This window comes from Leuciscus leuciscus (assembly GCF_965113295.1).
Source record: "Leuciscus leuciscus genome assembly, chromosome: 23".
NCBI lineage: Eukaryota > Metazoa > Chordata > Actinopteri > Cypriniformes > Leuciscidae > Leuciscus > Leuciscus leuciscus.
Window position 1 is genome coordinate 9963329 of NC_138747.1, and position 16356 is coordinate 9979684.

General features: G+C 38.4%; 1 protein-coding gene across 3 annotated transcripts in view; it reads left to right on the forward strand.

The window, feature by feature from the left end:
• arhgef10la (Rho guanine nucleotide exchange factor (GEF) 10-like a) overlaps positions 1-16356 on the forward strand; it is a 139280-nt gene that overhangs the window by 107009 nt on the left and 15915 nt on the right. For all 3 annotated transcript variants that reach the window (XM_082154997.1, XM_082154998.1, XM_082154999.1), the window contains 4 exons: positions 5700-5786; positions 10154-10365; positions 11932-12089; positions 15324-15466. In XM_082154997.1, the coding sequence (XP_082011123.1) occupies positions 5700-5786; positions 10154-10365; positions 11932-12089; positions 15324-15466 (600 nt within the window). The remainder of the gene's footprint in view (positions 1-5699; positions 5787-10153; positions 10366-11931; positions 12090-15323; positions 15467-16356) is intronic.

The following is a 16356-nucleotide window of genomic DNA, read 5'->3' on the forward strand; positions in this document are numbered from 1 at the left end:
AATAGCACTTTCGGGAGTAATTCGACTCGGCGCAGTAAAAAGTCACGCCTGATCCTCTTCCTCTCACTTCTGTCAATAGTGGGAAGAGGATCAGGCGTGACTTTTTACTGCGCCGAGTCGAATTACTCTCGAAAGTGCTATTCTGCCATACATTATAGTTATCCTTTTAGATTTGCGCCGGGCGCAAGAGGCATTTATCCCGCCGGTATAATAGCAACAGCGCCCGAGACCCACCCACAAAGGTCTTGCGCTTTGCGCTTGACACTTGCGTTTCAGATCGTTAAAATAGGGCCCAAGAAGTTTAACCGGAAAATGTCATCTGAACAAGCAAGTAACATCCACTTTTGTTCTGACCAACTAAGGGGAAAGAAGCATTGCAGTAAATCGCGCCGATTAAATCTAACGATCGCTTATATATCACGTCAAACCGTGCAAATTATACTTTGTTCTCAAATTGTTAATGTTAACAACATCAGCATTGTGTGACTACATTTAATGTCCTTCCGATATTTATCCTTGTTTTCGTATGGGCCCATTGCAGTCTTTTTTTCTCCGAAGTCTTTCGCGTTTTACAACGGGTGAATCTTCAGTTGTCACTGGTGATTGTCGTTTGAAACTTTCTGGATCCGCCATCAAATTGATAAGTTTAATTACATCAAGTGCTGCGAGAAAAGGCTATAAATCTCCACCTCCAACATCCTCACAGGCAACATAGCCTACTAGCCGAGACACCTTCTTTATGTGTACAGACGTAATGGCGCAAAGACATGCTCGAATTTCCCCTCGGAAATCCACCAGTACCACTGGAATTAAAAACATTATTACAAGCTTACCATTTTGAATCGAGCTAAGGCAAGCAGATAGTTTTGAACACTGGGTGGTTATGTACTTGCTCAAATTTATTTTGGATAATTTTGAACCCAAAAAAGCTACGGACTGCAGCTTTAATTTATTGCTGCTACTCTCATGAATGTGCCAAAGATATTCAGTGGATTTTCAGGGAATAATCACTTGTTCGTTTCTCACACAGACCTATCATATTTAAAAAAAAAAATTTGGATATAGTGCATGAATTGTATGAACAGTTATGGCGCTTTTTGACATTTTGGAACTTGACAGCCTGAAAAGACAAAATAAATACAGTCCACATGAACAAAAGTGGGCAGGTTATTCATCTTTTTTTTTATAAATTCTTTTTTGATTTTGGAGGACAAAATCTCATACAGGTTCGGAATGACCCAAGGGAGAATAATGATAACAGGATTTTCTTTCTGAGGTGAACTATTCCTTTCAATTTGCATACGTTACTCAATACCTCAGCCATATGTTCCACCACAGGCCATAATCCAGCTCGTAAACCCAACACTAAGTAACTGGAGGGCTAAAATTTGAGAGGTCCAACTGAAAACTTATACTTCTGCTCACATTACTCTAAATATTCTATGCAAAAAGCATAACAGATAGCACAGCAGGTTGACACTTTGATCTTTGCTTATCTTGGTCCTTGATATTTAAATGATTGGATTTCATCCAGCTCATGAAATCGTAACACTTGCAGCTCATTTCATCGTTGATTCTGTCGTCCATCTGTGTTAGAGTCCTTCATTGGATACTGGGAAACAACTAACAAGTCTTTGAGACAGCGTCATTGTTTCTGAGGGTGGGACTTGGGCTTTTTATATTAATTTTGTCACATTGAGGCTAAACTGCCACAACCTCTCTAGAGCTTTAGTCCTACTGCCCTGTGACCGGTCCTTTCCCACACATGTATTGAATTCCTATAGGCTAATCCACTCCTATTTCCGTCTTCCTAATCCTGTGATGAAGCAGAATGCTAAACATACCCATGTCAGCCTTGCATTATACAGCGTTTCTCTGGGTTCCCAGTGTCTGTAGCTCTTCTCCACACCACAAGGATTAGCGTGAACTCTACAATATAGCATGAGCCCTGGACTAGCACTGATTTAGCCTGTGTCAAACAAATACAAATTCAGTTTGCTTTTCTAGCAGTGATCAGGTTAACATTGGCACTTTTATTGTGCTATCTTGGCTCTCCCTGCCTCACTTCTTCTACCCTGAGGCTAAGAGCGAAGACGAAGTGGGAAAGAGGGCTCTAAAGCCTGGCAATTATCAGTTAATAACCAACAGAAGAGTTATATTAGTGTTTGTTAGCGTGTGGGAGCCGCCTGTGATGCTGTTGTCTGGAGGATTTGAGATTTCTTTCATCTGAGTGAAGTGTTGCTTTGCTGTAGTGACTCAGGCTAGACTTTTATTCGTTTTGCTACGCTCCATGTTAACCAAGCTTTGTGGATTAAATGCTAACCAGAGTTCATTTAATGATGGTCTTGTGGAGTCCCAGCTCACCCTAGTGTTTTAATATGTGGTTGAGTTGAAGATGAACTATGCTGTTTTGGTATCATCGAGAGCATCTCCCATTTGTCAGTTTTTTGCATAAGGTTTAAACTTCCATAGTCAAAAATTAGCAAAAATATGATGTTTTGAATTCAGTGATGTAAAGCATGCAACATAATTACACACAATCAATGTATTCATATGAATTAACAAATAGGCCTATCTGTAAATAGTTATTTTTGAATATAACTATCTTTGTTAGCTAACTGGCTATCACAGTTAGTTTGCTTGGTTGCAGCTTTATTTTAAATTTGATTATATAATAAAATGAATGTCATTATAATTTTATAAACACTATAAGGCAAAAGCTTTTTTGTAAGGATGCATTAAATTGATCAAAAGTGACATTTATAACTTGACATTTATGAGTGACATTTATAACTTAAAATTCTGTTTCAAATGAATGCTGTACTTTTGACGTCTTATCAAAACATCCTGATGGTTTCCACAAAAATGATAAGTAACACAACTGTTTATATAAAATAGTTATATAGAAAACAGTTATTTTAAGTAATAACAATGTTCCAGATCATTGTGGTTTTTACTGTAAAACCCCAGACTTTTGAATTGTATACATTTAAAAAAATATATCATATATACTGTTATTGTGACTACAATCCAGTATTTATTGTGCAGTTTCAAAAATAAATGTTTCATAATGTGTTCAGACATCATACTTATAAACTGTATGTTTTATTTAAGATGTGGTCCCTTAATGAGTCATAAAAGGAGACCAAAACTGGCATAATTCCTTGTTAACTCAGAGAGGGAGGATCCATGTCCTTTTGTGTAACTTTAATTGCATCTAAAATGCATTAAATCACAGGTAGAATAGAGATTTAAATGCTGTCACAGAAAATGCACCTCAAATCATAACGCTCCATTTGTTTTGCTCTAATTATTCTGTCCCGAAACCTCCTCAACCCTGATGACTCATAATTATTGAGTTGATGAGTTTCTTGATGGGTTTCTTTTATTATTATGCATATCAAGGCTATTTTGTTAAAAACAATAAAATATTTCATCAGAATCTTATTCATTTACATTTTCTGATGTCTGCCTTTTAGAAACATTCTCCTGTTTTTCTAGATGCTGTGACAGACTATCCTTGTGCATTTGATTACAGGAATAAATACAGACACATTGCAGACAGGATAGACTCTGCAAGGGAAGCTAATATGGGTTTCCTCCAGATGAGTTCATGGCCTATGGAAAGGATACTCACCACCTGGAGCTGGCATAAGGCCCGTCACCCAGAAGGGTGGGGTGGATAGAGACCATGTAGAGCAGTGGGTCACTGGGGCCAGCAGCTGTGTGGCGGCCTCTTTCTTCATCAACAAATCTCTCTTTAATTAGCTCACCTTTTGCCCTTTCCCCAGACGAGCACCCAAACAGAAGTCTTCCATCAAATCTCTTTGCGGTTTTTCTCCTTCTCCCATTGGGATCTCCAGTGTTGCACCTGCATCTGAGCAAGAGGCTTAATGGAATAAGGCACCATGATGCTGATGAAATGGCCTTGCAGAGTATTTATTCAATTTGAGTTGAGCTGCTCACTATAAACCAATGATAATGTGAACTGAGTCTGAACATTTTCTTTATTATATTTTTTCTGTTCGGTATTATTTTTCTGAAATAATCTCATCATTGTCGATGCATGAATAATTATTTCCACTCTGATCATTTTTTTAAATTGCAAAAAAAAATATATATATATAAACAAATTTTTTTTTTTAAATGAATTGTTATATTACTTCACATACTTCACATACACAGTACACAACACAGTGTAAAATACAAACGTGACATATGTTGCTTCCTTGTTCTCGGCCTATCTCTTTAATGGGCTGAGCAAACTGAGGGTGATGTTGATGATATCTCAATTATAAGTTTTAGAGTGTTTTAAAGTCAAGACCTGTCATATAAATACACTCTTAGCATCTTATGCATTTAAATTTGCCCATACTGTGTAATAAGCATAGACCCGTAGACCCACTCTCTGAATGGTTATTATGAAGTGCCACAGGTCACAAAGCATGTTTGAAATTCCATACATAAAAATAAGCATTCAGGATGGACCAGACTCCAGTCTTCAGAAGCAGTATATTACCGCCGCAGTTGGACAGTAGTCTTGCAAACTGCTGTTTGAGAACCCAGAACCCAGAAACCAGTGTTGCTGGAGAAATCATGTAGCATGTGTCTTAGACCCCGGGGGACTGCGACTGAAGCAGATATTCAGGCAAATGCACTTGCTATTCATCGGAGAATGGACAAAGACAAAGCAATCTCCACCTGTGAAGATTGCCTGTGCTTCTCACTGAGCAACAGTGTTCCCAAGTGACTCAGAAGACACAGTCTGTCCCTTTCCTCCACCAGCCGAGCTCTGCTGCCCGCAGGCTGCCATATGTGCTCCTGCCACGACTGGCATTTAATTACAAATTAGACATTTTCTGTCACCGCATATGGAGGAATTATATAAAAATGGGATAAACCGTAAAGATGCAAGAGGAATCTTGGTGTGCTTGTGAAAAAATAAGGGAGTGGTTTTGAGAAAGGAGATGCAGAGGTTTTGACTGACTGTTTTTCCAGCATTATTTTGGACCTGTTTATATTTGCACTTTGAGAAAGTGGGGGAAATGGGAAATGACTGCTGGAAATAGCTAGCGATTGATGCCCACCAAACACCCCCCCCCCCCAATTAAATTAGACGTGCTTCTACCATCTCTCCCAGCCTTCTCACAATAAAAATAAACATTCCCAAACAGCGGCTGTTTGTGGTCTGTTAATATGGTGTGATATCACGCAACATTATGGTCTCCATAAATATGCCACCCACTATTTGAACTGAGCCACATTGCTTCTTTGTAATAATAGAATCATTTTCTTAATCAGTATATTTCCTTGTTTTCCTGTAAAAAAAAAAAAAAAAAATCTAAACAGACTTAAAATGAGATACATTTACTTGTGAAGAATTTTTTTTTTGCATTTATATTTATGGATTTGGCAGACTGTTTAATCGAAAACGACTTACCTGGTATCTTTTCAGGTCATGCATTCCCTGGGAGTCGAAAACCCTGTGACCTTGTAATTTCTAGTACCATGTTTCACTCAAACAATATATTAAATATTGAAGACAATTGTTTGTTTTAAGCATAAATGTAACCTAACTTTGTTGAAAAAATGCTTTTTTTTGTTTAATTCTTTTTATATATTATTGATTGCATGTACAATTCTCAGGTCTAGTCATTAGGCAAGAATTTAATTCAAACATGTTATTCTTTTTTTTATAGCTGGAGGCTGCTCTTCATAATCCTGTTCAGTGTGCTTTACTTGGTGTTTCAGCAGTGAGCACTTCACTTCCTCAAGGCTACCTCTGGGTAAGTAGAAACACAAGCACATAAAATATACATGTCATAAACAGTGAACTGGTGACATCAGATATGGAAAGGACTGTAATTCCATTTACACTTGATCGTTTAGCAGATGCTGTTTATCTGCTAAATGATTAAATGCAATTATTATTCCTCACCATTAAACCACAACTACAAGCATTCATTTATCATTAAGTTAAGTTGGAAGTAACTTGTATTCTGCAAAGAAACTTTCCTCTGCAAATTAAAACAGCTTTTTATTATCCCGACAAGCCAGACCCACATCAAAATGTTGGGTCTGGGAACACACCATTGGCAGGGCTCAATCCAAGGGGCGGGATAAACGGTTGTCTCTCAAATTCCCTCTGCACGCATAGGATAGCGCTACAACCAACCAGAGTGTTTTCCCACCAGTGGAGCTAGTTGATAGATTAAACTTTTGCCGTATCCGGTCGGCAAAACTCCGAACACATCTTCCTTTTTTAAGAATGACATCAATGCTGTTCTATGTTCTTTTCTCATCAAAGAAAAGCTTAACTCCAAGTCTTCCAGAGTCGCGGCCAAAGGCGATTCGAAAGACCGCAGTTCGCCAGCAGCAGCAGCCATCTTCTTTGTTTTCAAGTAGCAGGAAATTCACGCGGAACCGTCACAACTCTGCCATCATTATGTTAAGCCCGCCCACCAACTCTATACACGATGTGATTGGCCTGAATAGAGTTTGGTTTTTCCAGCTCGCAAGCCAACGGAGAGTTGCTAGACGACACTGGCTGCAAAATAAAATTTGCTGCCGCTAGGGTGCGTCTAGATTTCTAAGCTAGCTTTTCATAACAAGCCCTGTGAAATCACCTTTAAAAGTTTCACACAGTAGTCTTGTTCTCCTCCCTCTTCTGGTGCAGTGGGCAATTTATCACATAATCCCCCAAAGCAGGGGGATAAATCCAATTCAAGCCTTGGTTGGACACAAAAGGACGCCCTTGCCTGTGTCTTTGAGTTAATTGTTTTTGTGGGTATTCTAAAGAGCACTGAGGGTGGACTTGGGTGGATTTAAAAGATACAAGGAGACATTCAGTGGGAAATTATATCTGGCTGGATTAGTTTCTCTTTCCAGTGCCAAAAATCCTTAGTATTGCATATCCAAAATATAATTTCGTCGACATCTGATCCTGAATCCAAATCTCACTCTGTAGCTTAAAGCGCAGGGGTCAGTTTTTTAATATATCTCAGTGCATCCATTTAGTCTCAATGGGGTTGGCAGTGTTTCTCATTAAGTGTGTTAAAATGTGCTATTATGCAACATTTGTTACAGTAGCTGCGATGTGGACCAGACTTTATCCTGCTAGTCAAAAGTCTTGCTGTACATCTTCGGCTTATAGCGGGTGTCATTTCTCGGTGAACTCGACTGGACTGAGAGCGGAAATTATTCAGTCGTTTGCTACTTCCAAACTTATAAGTTACTGATATCACATAATCATCATCACAACAGGCAGTTTTCACTGCTAGTGTTCCAAATGAGCAGTGACAGTAATCAGATCACTCTAAGATGGGCTGATGGAATTTTTCTCTTTGCTTAGATCAAAATAATAACATTGTTTCTAATCAGTCCAAGACAGTAAGCCAGCCAGTCATCCGCCAAATGCTGCGTTCACACTACCAGCGACTTTGTCGCTACATGTCACCAGTGGCTGGTGGTGAGATCGCTAGTGGGCGTTCCCACTACTGGTTGCCTAGTAACGTTTGTGAATGACATTCACAGATGTTACTCCAAGTTGTAGACATCGAATCACTTTTCTCGCCACTACAAACAAATATTTTGAAAGGAAAATTCTTAATACAAATGGAATCAGTACATAAAATGCCTAATATTAAGATGTATGAGATTGTGGCTATTTATCTGCAGCAAAAGTGCAAATGCCGGTCTATCTTGGTTCACGAAACCATTCAGGCTTGGAGTCAGCACAGCGAGTACCATTGTATGTACATGGAGACGTATCATAAATCCTTATTATTGCATATCCAAAATATAATTTTGTCAACATTTGATTCTGAATCGAAATCTCTATAAAGATTTCTATAAAGTTGAACATATCTCAACTCGAAATCGCCGACTCTCCATTGAAATGAATGGGATCATGTCTCTTTGTCGCTTGTAGTGTGAATGCAACTAAATTCACTCTTCTTAGCCTCTTCACCTCTAGCTGAGGCTCAGCTATTGATTTTTGCCTGTGTTCACAGTGTACTTCCTGTGATTTTATTCATATAGTTAGTTGGTTAGTAATGACCAAAGTAAGTAGTTGCTCTGTATATACATAAACTGTATGTTGATCTATACACAAGATGTGTATGATGATAAGATGTAATGAGTTATTACAATTATTAGGCTTGTATGAATTTTGAATTTATCTAATTATACTTCAAGAATTGGACTGGAATTTAAAATGCATAATGATCCGATTGGTGCGTACATCATTATTTACACTGTTTGCCATCCTTTATTTGTCATCCTTAAAGCCAAACAAATCTAAAACACTTCGTAAGGATGTCAAAGACAAATGTTTGAATTTTCCCAGTATGTACAAATAGACAGATGAAGTCTTTCTCCCTAGGCAATCTTTGCTCCCTTTAGGCTCTTAGTCAATTTTAGCCTAATTAATGCTCTGCTGTCCAGAGCTTTGGCTCTAAGGCTGGTTTTCATGGCTTTCTGGCCAAAAAAACAGGGATGCGTCCAGGGCATGAATCCAAATATCTACTCCTCCAAACAAGTACTGATGAGTTTGTCAGGGAGCTGTAATTCCACCTAGTCTGTGGAGGAATAGAGTTAAAAGAGTAGAGATAGATCATCGTCGTATTCACGCACATGAATTTGCGTCTGTGTGTTAAAGCAGGAGAACGAGGGCCCGCTGGAGGTTGCGGAAGCAAAAAATGCAGGCAGCTTCAGTTATTTTCCATACCTCTTGCCTGAAGATAAGTCCTCCCTATCTCCCACTGCGTTGCCTTAACAGGCCGATATTTGCTCTTCCCGGCCCACGAGACCTTGGCCGTCCAGATTCTACACTGTGATACAAATCAGACAAATGATTGCATGCAAATTAGAGGGGAACTGTAAGGTTAAAGACTATATTTAGCCAGGCCATTTTGCTCACATAACATGACTGAGAATGAGAATTAATCTCTGCTGTCCGGCAGCATCCCTCCCACTCTGCCGTTGTTTTCTTTCTTTTTTTCTTTCTATTTTTTTTTCTTTTTTTTTGGTTGGGATTACACTCCAATCGGCCAGTGACTGGGCTCAGTGTCCTGAGGTAATCATAAATGATGGCCCCTAAACAAGGGCTATTTATAATAAGGCCAGCAGACTCGCTGTAATACTCTTCCCCTTTATCTCCCTCGGTTAAACCACCTCTCGAAGGCTTTTTTGTATGGATTTTGTAATTGGAGCAGTTTAGTGCCGCACAAGGAGAGATGAGCCAATTTATGTGGCGGGCATGATGGGACGCTGATCAGTTCGTTTAATTTCTAATAGCGAGCGGATTGCTTCCCTTGCATTATGCATGAACAAGTAACCATGAGAGAGTGTGAGCGGCCGTGCAGGGGGCGAAGACAAACACTATTTTTCATGGAGGGGGGATTATTAATTTATGATGCAATGCAATCCAAATGTGTTACATGAGTCTGCATTTTAAAGCAACTCGGTAGGAAAATGGATGGGTGCAGAACCTAGATCAATTGTTGAGGAAAGGCACCAGAGGATGGATTTATGAGCAGCACTGTGCTGAAGTCTTATTCTGTCAACTACATGTAATTTCACCAAGGATCGAGTTTGTCATCTCAGTCTCTGTCTTAAGAAGGCGATCAATCATCAGCCCAAAGGAAACCCTCCATTGTCAAACAGCTCAGCAGCTTTCAAAAGACATCTCTCCACCCCACCTTTTCCTCTGCTTCAGCGATGAAAAGATCCCTGGAGTTACAAAAAAAGATGTTTGAAGTTATCTCACTGAGAATGCATTATGGGTGATAGCGTATGAATTTTAGAGACTTTATCAGGCGAGAGACTATGAGTTTGAATTTTACGAGATATATGATTTTAACTTTGCCGTTACCATGAAATTGAAATTGACAAGAATAAAATAGCAGGGCTGGGAAGCTTTAAAAGTACACAGGAAGTGCAAAAGTTTTCTGCTGTTTGAAATTTTCTCTGTGTTTCTCGGCTCTGGAAGTGAAAACACAAAGCTGAGGGAGTGGTTGAAAATGGCAGAAAAACAGAAAGACACTTTCCTTCCTCTGTTATTTTCTTTCCCTACCTGTACAGTCATGGATTTGAGAGTGGTTTTGCTTGGATGATTACCTATAATGGTGGTGTCCTTGCTCTGTTTTTGCAGGTAGCCAGTGGAGGTGATTCCTCTCAAGGCCAGGTGGACATTTTCTCCTTGAACAGACCCACACCTCGGCCTGTAAAATCCCTCCAGATGGGCGCTCGAGTGATGTGTCTGGAGTATGTGCCTGAGCCCACCCCTTCAGAGGATGCTGAAACCGGCCCTCACAACTCCACTGGAGTTGGAAATACTATCTGTGTAGGACTTGATGATGGCAGGTAAGACTGTGTATCATAAAAATATGTGTATAATGTCTCCCAGTTAAAAATATAAAAAATGTACCTGTTAAATCTGTTAAAAATGGGTCCTAAAAAGTCTTAGATTCAGTTGCATAAAATTCTTAAATATCTTAAAGATATAAGAAAAGTCTTATCTAATTTGGGGACAGAAAAACAGGAATCTCAATATGGCTTCATGTGTATGTTAATAATTTATTAACTTAATAATTTATGACAATGGTTACCTTATGGTGTTTACAGTATATCATACCTGCAAACTAAATGCATTTCTAAAAGCACAGCTGCGTTTTTTACATGGGTTAAAATTATAAGGGGTTATAAGCGCCACCTACTGTCAGAGAGTGAAATTGCATTTTCATTCAGCCTGTGGATTGGAAAGAAAATAATATGTATTCTAAAAATCTATAATATAATCATATTTGAATGAAAAAAATATATAAATATAAAAGTAATCGACTATAATATTAATTTATTATATTTATTTTGACTCATCCCTTTTCTTAAAAAAATTGTGTTAAATGGTGAAATGTGAGGTTAGTTATTTAAAAAAAACGGATTATTTTTGTCAAAACCTGTATTATTTGAACTGTTAAGTCATTTAAATCATCGTTTTTACAGTGATTTTATGGTTTGGATGTTACCATAGACATTGCTCTACCCCAGCCATATGGTATAAATTGTATTTGTGCAGGTTTTAAAGAACATCTTGAAAAGTCTTAAAATATGATTTTAAAAACCCTGCAGATACCCTGTTAAATATATAAAGGCATCTTTTCACAGCCAAGTTAAGATTGTTCCAAGGAAACAAAACCCACCTAAGCCTGTAAAATCAAAGATATTGATGCTGCTTTGGTTCAATGTAAATGAAATGCAACATCAATGCTGCCTTATTTTCCTGTCAGTTCACTCTGCAGTGTGAGAACCAAGCGCTAGCCAAGACTAATAGCCTAATAGCTGTTTGTTTTTAAGCACATGTCTAGCAATAGGGGAAGTGAGAGAGGTAAAATCCTTTCAATCAGATTTAAGGTGTCATTACTAACATTGCGGACGGTGTACATAGATAAGAAACAGGTGACAACTATGCTCAGAAGGCTAAAAAGAGTTTTGCATGCGTTTTAGGGAAGAAAAAAATTTTTTTTTACAAAAAATAAATAAAATAGTTTTACTACCAGGTTAAAACTTTTAGGTAGTTTCACTGTGTTTTGTGGACATTTTTGAACTGCAGTAATTTTAGCAGAAATTAAAATAATTTCTCTTTTAAAATCACTGTGATTTTTCTCACTAAGTTCAATCACTTATGAAGGCTGAGAAGAACAATAGGTATTCTGAGAGATTCTTTAAGCAAATGAAAGGGACTGATTAGCTATACAGTGGACACATTTCCTGAAATGGCACATTTCCTTTTAGAATATCATAATATCAAGGCAAATGCACAGTGGAAATAAGGCATTAGCTTTCTTTTCTTTCTTTTATAATACTTCTTTTCAAATAGATGTCCTTTTATATTTAGACGTCCTTTTAGATGTCATTGTTTTTCTCCCAAAGCATCCTGTTCTATGGCAGTATGGACACGGCCGCCCAGTGTCTCCTAACTCTCTGTAACCCCGAGGGCTGTCCAGTTCTGTGTCTCAAACATTCCGGTAACTTCCTGTTCGCTGGCCTGCGGGATGGAACGCTGATGGTTTACGGGAGACATCTCAGAGGTACGAGTTACATAATGCTTGATGTCTCATTATACTGATATGGAGTTTGCCATGCTTTCTTTCACATCCTACACTCATGTTGCCTTCAAGTGCAGTTGGAAATGAAATACTAAAGTAGCCAAACCAAACATATTTAAAAAAAAGATTTTTTTTTTTACTCTTGGCTAGCTTTTATTGTTGCTTTTTACCTTGTTTTTTTATTTGACCAAGCCCATTACACTGTCCCAATTTGGATATCAGAGAGTTTCCCACTGATAATTATGACTGTGCCTACTGTATGTGAACAAAACTCATAAGTTGCGATATATTCTGATTAATTTAAGGGCTTATCACTTGCGTGAGGATTTATATAGTTGTTTCTCTTCTGCCTTTATGTATTATGCTAAACAAAGCTCATTTACTCTGCAGACACTGCCGCTGTTTGTTTAGGATTTTGGATTTAAACGTCTATGTTATTTCTATCCTATTAGGCCTGTTTTTTCTCTTTATCACATTAGCACAGAAATGGACAGTTGCATTCAGTATGTTTTCTCTTTTCTTTTTCTCACTAATGGGATTAAACACTAAATGGGTGGGATAATTAAGAGTGGTAATTATTAGTATCCCCAAATGAAAGGGACTCAATAGAGTGAAAGGGTAATCAAATCAAATTAATAGTACAAATGAATCTGATTGTCCCCGTGTTCAATTTGCTCTTTCATCAACCTTCTATTCAAACATTCAAGGATGTTTTTTTGGGTCCCTTCTCTGTTGAAGCTGAATGCCTCGGTGAGTATGTGAAAGATATTAGTTCTGTCATGTATTCTGAATGCATTCAGAGATGAGACAGGGGTGATAAGATTGTTCTGGGTATGTATTAGTTAGATAAAAAGCCAATGGATTCGGGATTACCTTGAAAGCAATTTATGATTTCACAAGTCTGTCCTCTGTCCTCGTCTGCGCCTTATTCATTTGCAGTAAGTAAGTGTGGGCTAATGACAACATGAGACGGGCGGGCATGCAGAACTCTTGCATTCGGAGACATGATAGATAGCGAGGGACTGCGCTGTGTGTCTACGTGTAGGTTGGGGGTGGTGCAAGGCAGACAGCCCTGGCACAATGGGTTTATCACATTGCACTACTTACCTGGCTGTCAACAAGGAATTACCTCCACTGAAGTGGAAAGTAAGATTAATTATACTGATGTGCAGTGTGGTGATTGAATATTGCTATTCATATTCTGGAACGAAATAAATTACAAACAAATACATATTCCTGGGGAAGTACAGGCAGGATATATATATATATTATTTTATATATTAGCAAAAAAAAAAAAATCCTTCAAATTACTCTGAGGAGTAATACATTGCCCTCAAAACACTGTAATAAACACTGGAGTCTCACATGAGATTAATCAGAAAGCTTTTTGAAACGTATGAGCAAGCCAAAATTGCTCGGGGGGGAGATTTCTTGTTTTTCCCCCCTTTTTTCTTAGATACATTAAGAGGGTAGGATCATTTTGTTGTGTTTAATCAACAGTGCACAGAATTTATAAGGATAATAATGAGGTGTCTAACTTTCCGAAGAAAATACGTAAATATATTATACCCAGAAGCAATAAGGGCCCATCTGAATGAAACAGCATCTCTCCCGCTTCCAGTTTATTACTTTTGGAGCAATAAAGACTGCATCTGCAGATGCTTTGAGTGTCCAGATAAGTCCTCTCCGCCCCTGAAGGTCCTTGTCTCTGAAAGAAGCAAATCTAAGGCGGCCTTTATTTGAGAATTAAGGGGTACAGAGTGGCTGAGGGGATGTTTTCAAAGCAAATGCATGAAAAAAGTGGGAAGACTGACATTTTGAATATGCCATGCAATTAACCTGAGGAAGTCGGAAGTCATTGTAAAGCTATTCTGGTTTCAAAGGTAGAAATAAACAACTCGAAATGTTAATTAAATGGCTCGCTGCGCTTCCCTCTCCAATTTTGCTTCATTAACACACTGTGATGGGGGGCGAAATAGACAAAGAAAAAAGCTTATGTAATGCATCCCATAATGGTGTCCATGGTGGCTATGGCGCAAACCCTGTGATTAAAATTCAAGGAAAAAGTCTGGCATGTTCTGAGCACACTGGAGAGAAACTTATAAATTGGATTACACAACACGCCGCAGTTATTAACATGGTACTGTTAGCGCATTAGCATAGAAAGCACTAGTTTTTTTTTTTTTTTTTGAGGGAGATATGCAGTCCACAAACACACTTTGCAGTGCTTACTCTAGCTGTATGTTTTTAAGGCATAGCCACAAATTATACAGTTCCACCACCAGTTATACATATTTGTCTTGAAAACACAAGGATTTACTCTTGAGTATTAATGAAACCAATTTACTTTAAGTGACTTGCTCAGGGCTAAAGCAGTGGAATTAGCATGCAGCACATTTTTGTAGTTCTGCTGTTTGAAGTATTATTTTTTTAAGGGAAATAACATGCGAATTTACTAGCATTGACTATCTTTGGCCATATTTGAAATGTTCCACCAGATAGGATTAGCGATTTGCCCTCAAGCAAGGTATTTCACAGGCCTCGTTGTATGCTACCCGTATACTTTTACCTCGTTCCTCTCTTTTCGGTGTCATAAAACTTACAGAATATGCAAGAGGAAATATTTTTGGGTATTTTCTGGGTATTACATTTCTAAAGCTGATGGTGATCAAAACAAACATACACCACTTTTTAATTTTTTTATTTGAGAATGTTTTTTATTTTATTTATTTAAATAAATAATTATTTCAATCATACTTTTTAACAAGGACATAGCAGTGTGAGCTTGATATCAGTTATGCAGTGTAATGGAAAAACTGAGGTAAATATCACTCATGAGCTGAATGTTTTTATTGTGTGTGATTTCCAAATAAAGTTGTAATTTTGGTCAGATTATGCGTAGGTGTAAAATATATTTCATGTGTGTATTTAGACTATATTAAATCCTAGCAATGAAATAACTATTAGCAGTTCATTGCTATCATTGTCATTTCCACCACAAAATGCAATTAAACGCAATAAATAATTTGAGAAATTGTGGAAATGACACTGTGCTAAAAAAGAAGAAGAAAAAAAAACCCAATTCTTATGTAAAAACTAGTATAAGGTTTTTTTTTAAGAGCTTAAACGTGCCCTTATTTTAAGAAAAGTCCAATAATGTTTGATAGATGCAAATTGGTAAGTTGAAATTGTGTTTTTTGTGTTTCTGTTTTGTAGGGGAACTGTGGAGCCAAGACTCCTGTAGAAAAGTAACAGTTGGTTCAGATCCCATCAGGACGCTACTTGCTTTGGAGGACTCAGTCTGGGCTAGCTGTGCTAACACAGTTACCGTAGTTGATGGCTCCAGTCTGTCCACTCAGGTAGACTCATCATTCCAAAGCTCTACTCATGCTGATATGTGTTCACACCAAACTTTAACAAACGGAAGAGCAAATACTATGTTTCATGGGCACTTTGCCAACACTGACTGACATATTAGCTTGTGTGTGAATATCAATAATCCTACCGAAGAGCTGCGATCCATCTGGCCAGGGTGTCTCTTCTTCTGTTGTTGCTCTCCTTTTTTCCCTCTTACCTTTAAACCACACAGGATGAGTTAAATAGCTCTGACATGCTCATAATCTTCCCCGGCTGTCTCAAATATGGAGGAGACATACCCTAGGGATCTACCCCATGGGCCTCCATAACCCTGAGCCTTCCTTTAGTTCTGCCTTCTTGGGTTTTATCTTTGGAATCAAACATCTCTTTTATCCTCTGAGATTTCTCTGGATGCGCCCATCAGAGAGGAGATTTGAGCTAGTGGTAGGTGAGTGGGCCCCTGCTGCTTTTCGGTTGATCCTCCATGGTTCAGGCCAGTGCTCTGTTTTGTTCGACTGATTACATTGTATCCCTTTCCCTGCGGAGCCATGCTGGCCCAGCAGCTGGAGGGGGAAGCATCGGCGTTACAGCTGTAAATCTGCCCCTTTGGGGCTCATGGCAAAGTGGCGTACAATGATGTGTGTCGGTGGGATAAGCAATAGAGCCTGTGTGAATTTGTCTCTCTCGTCACTGGTTTTTAGGTAATAATTCCACACTACAGTGTGCCACCTTGTTCCCGACCTAAAACTATTGAGGCTGCTGGATCGCTATTGATGTAGAATGTTAAAAATATATCAACTTTGTTACTGCAGAAAAAACAAACATGGTCGGACACTATGTTGAGCAAACACTTTAAAATAAAAACCTGGGACTCCAACCAACTTGATATCCA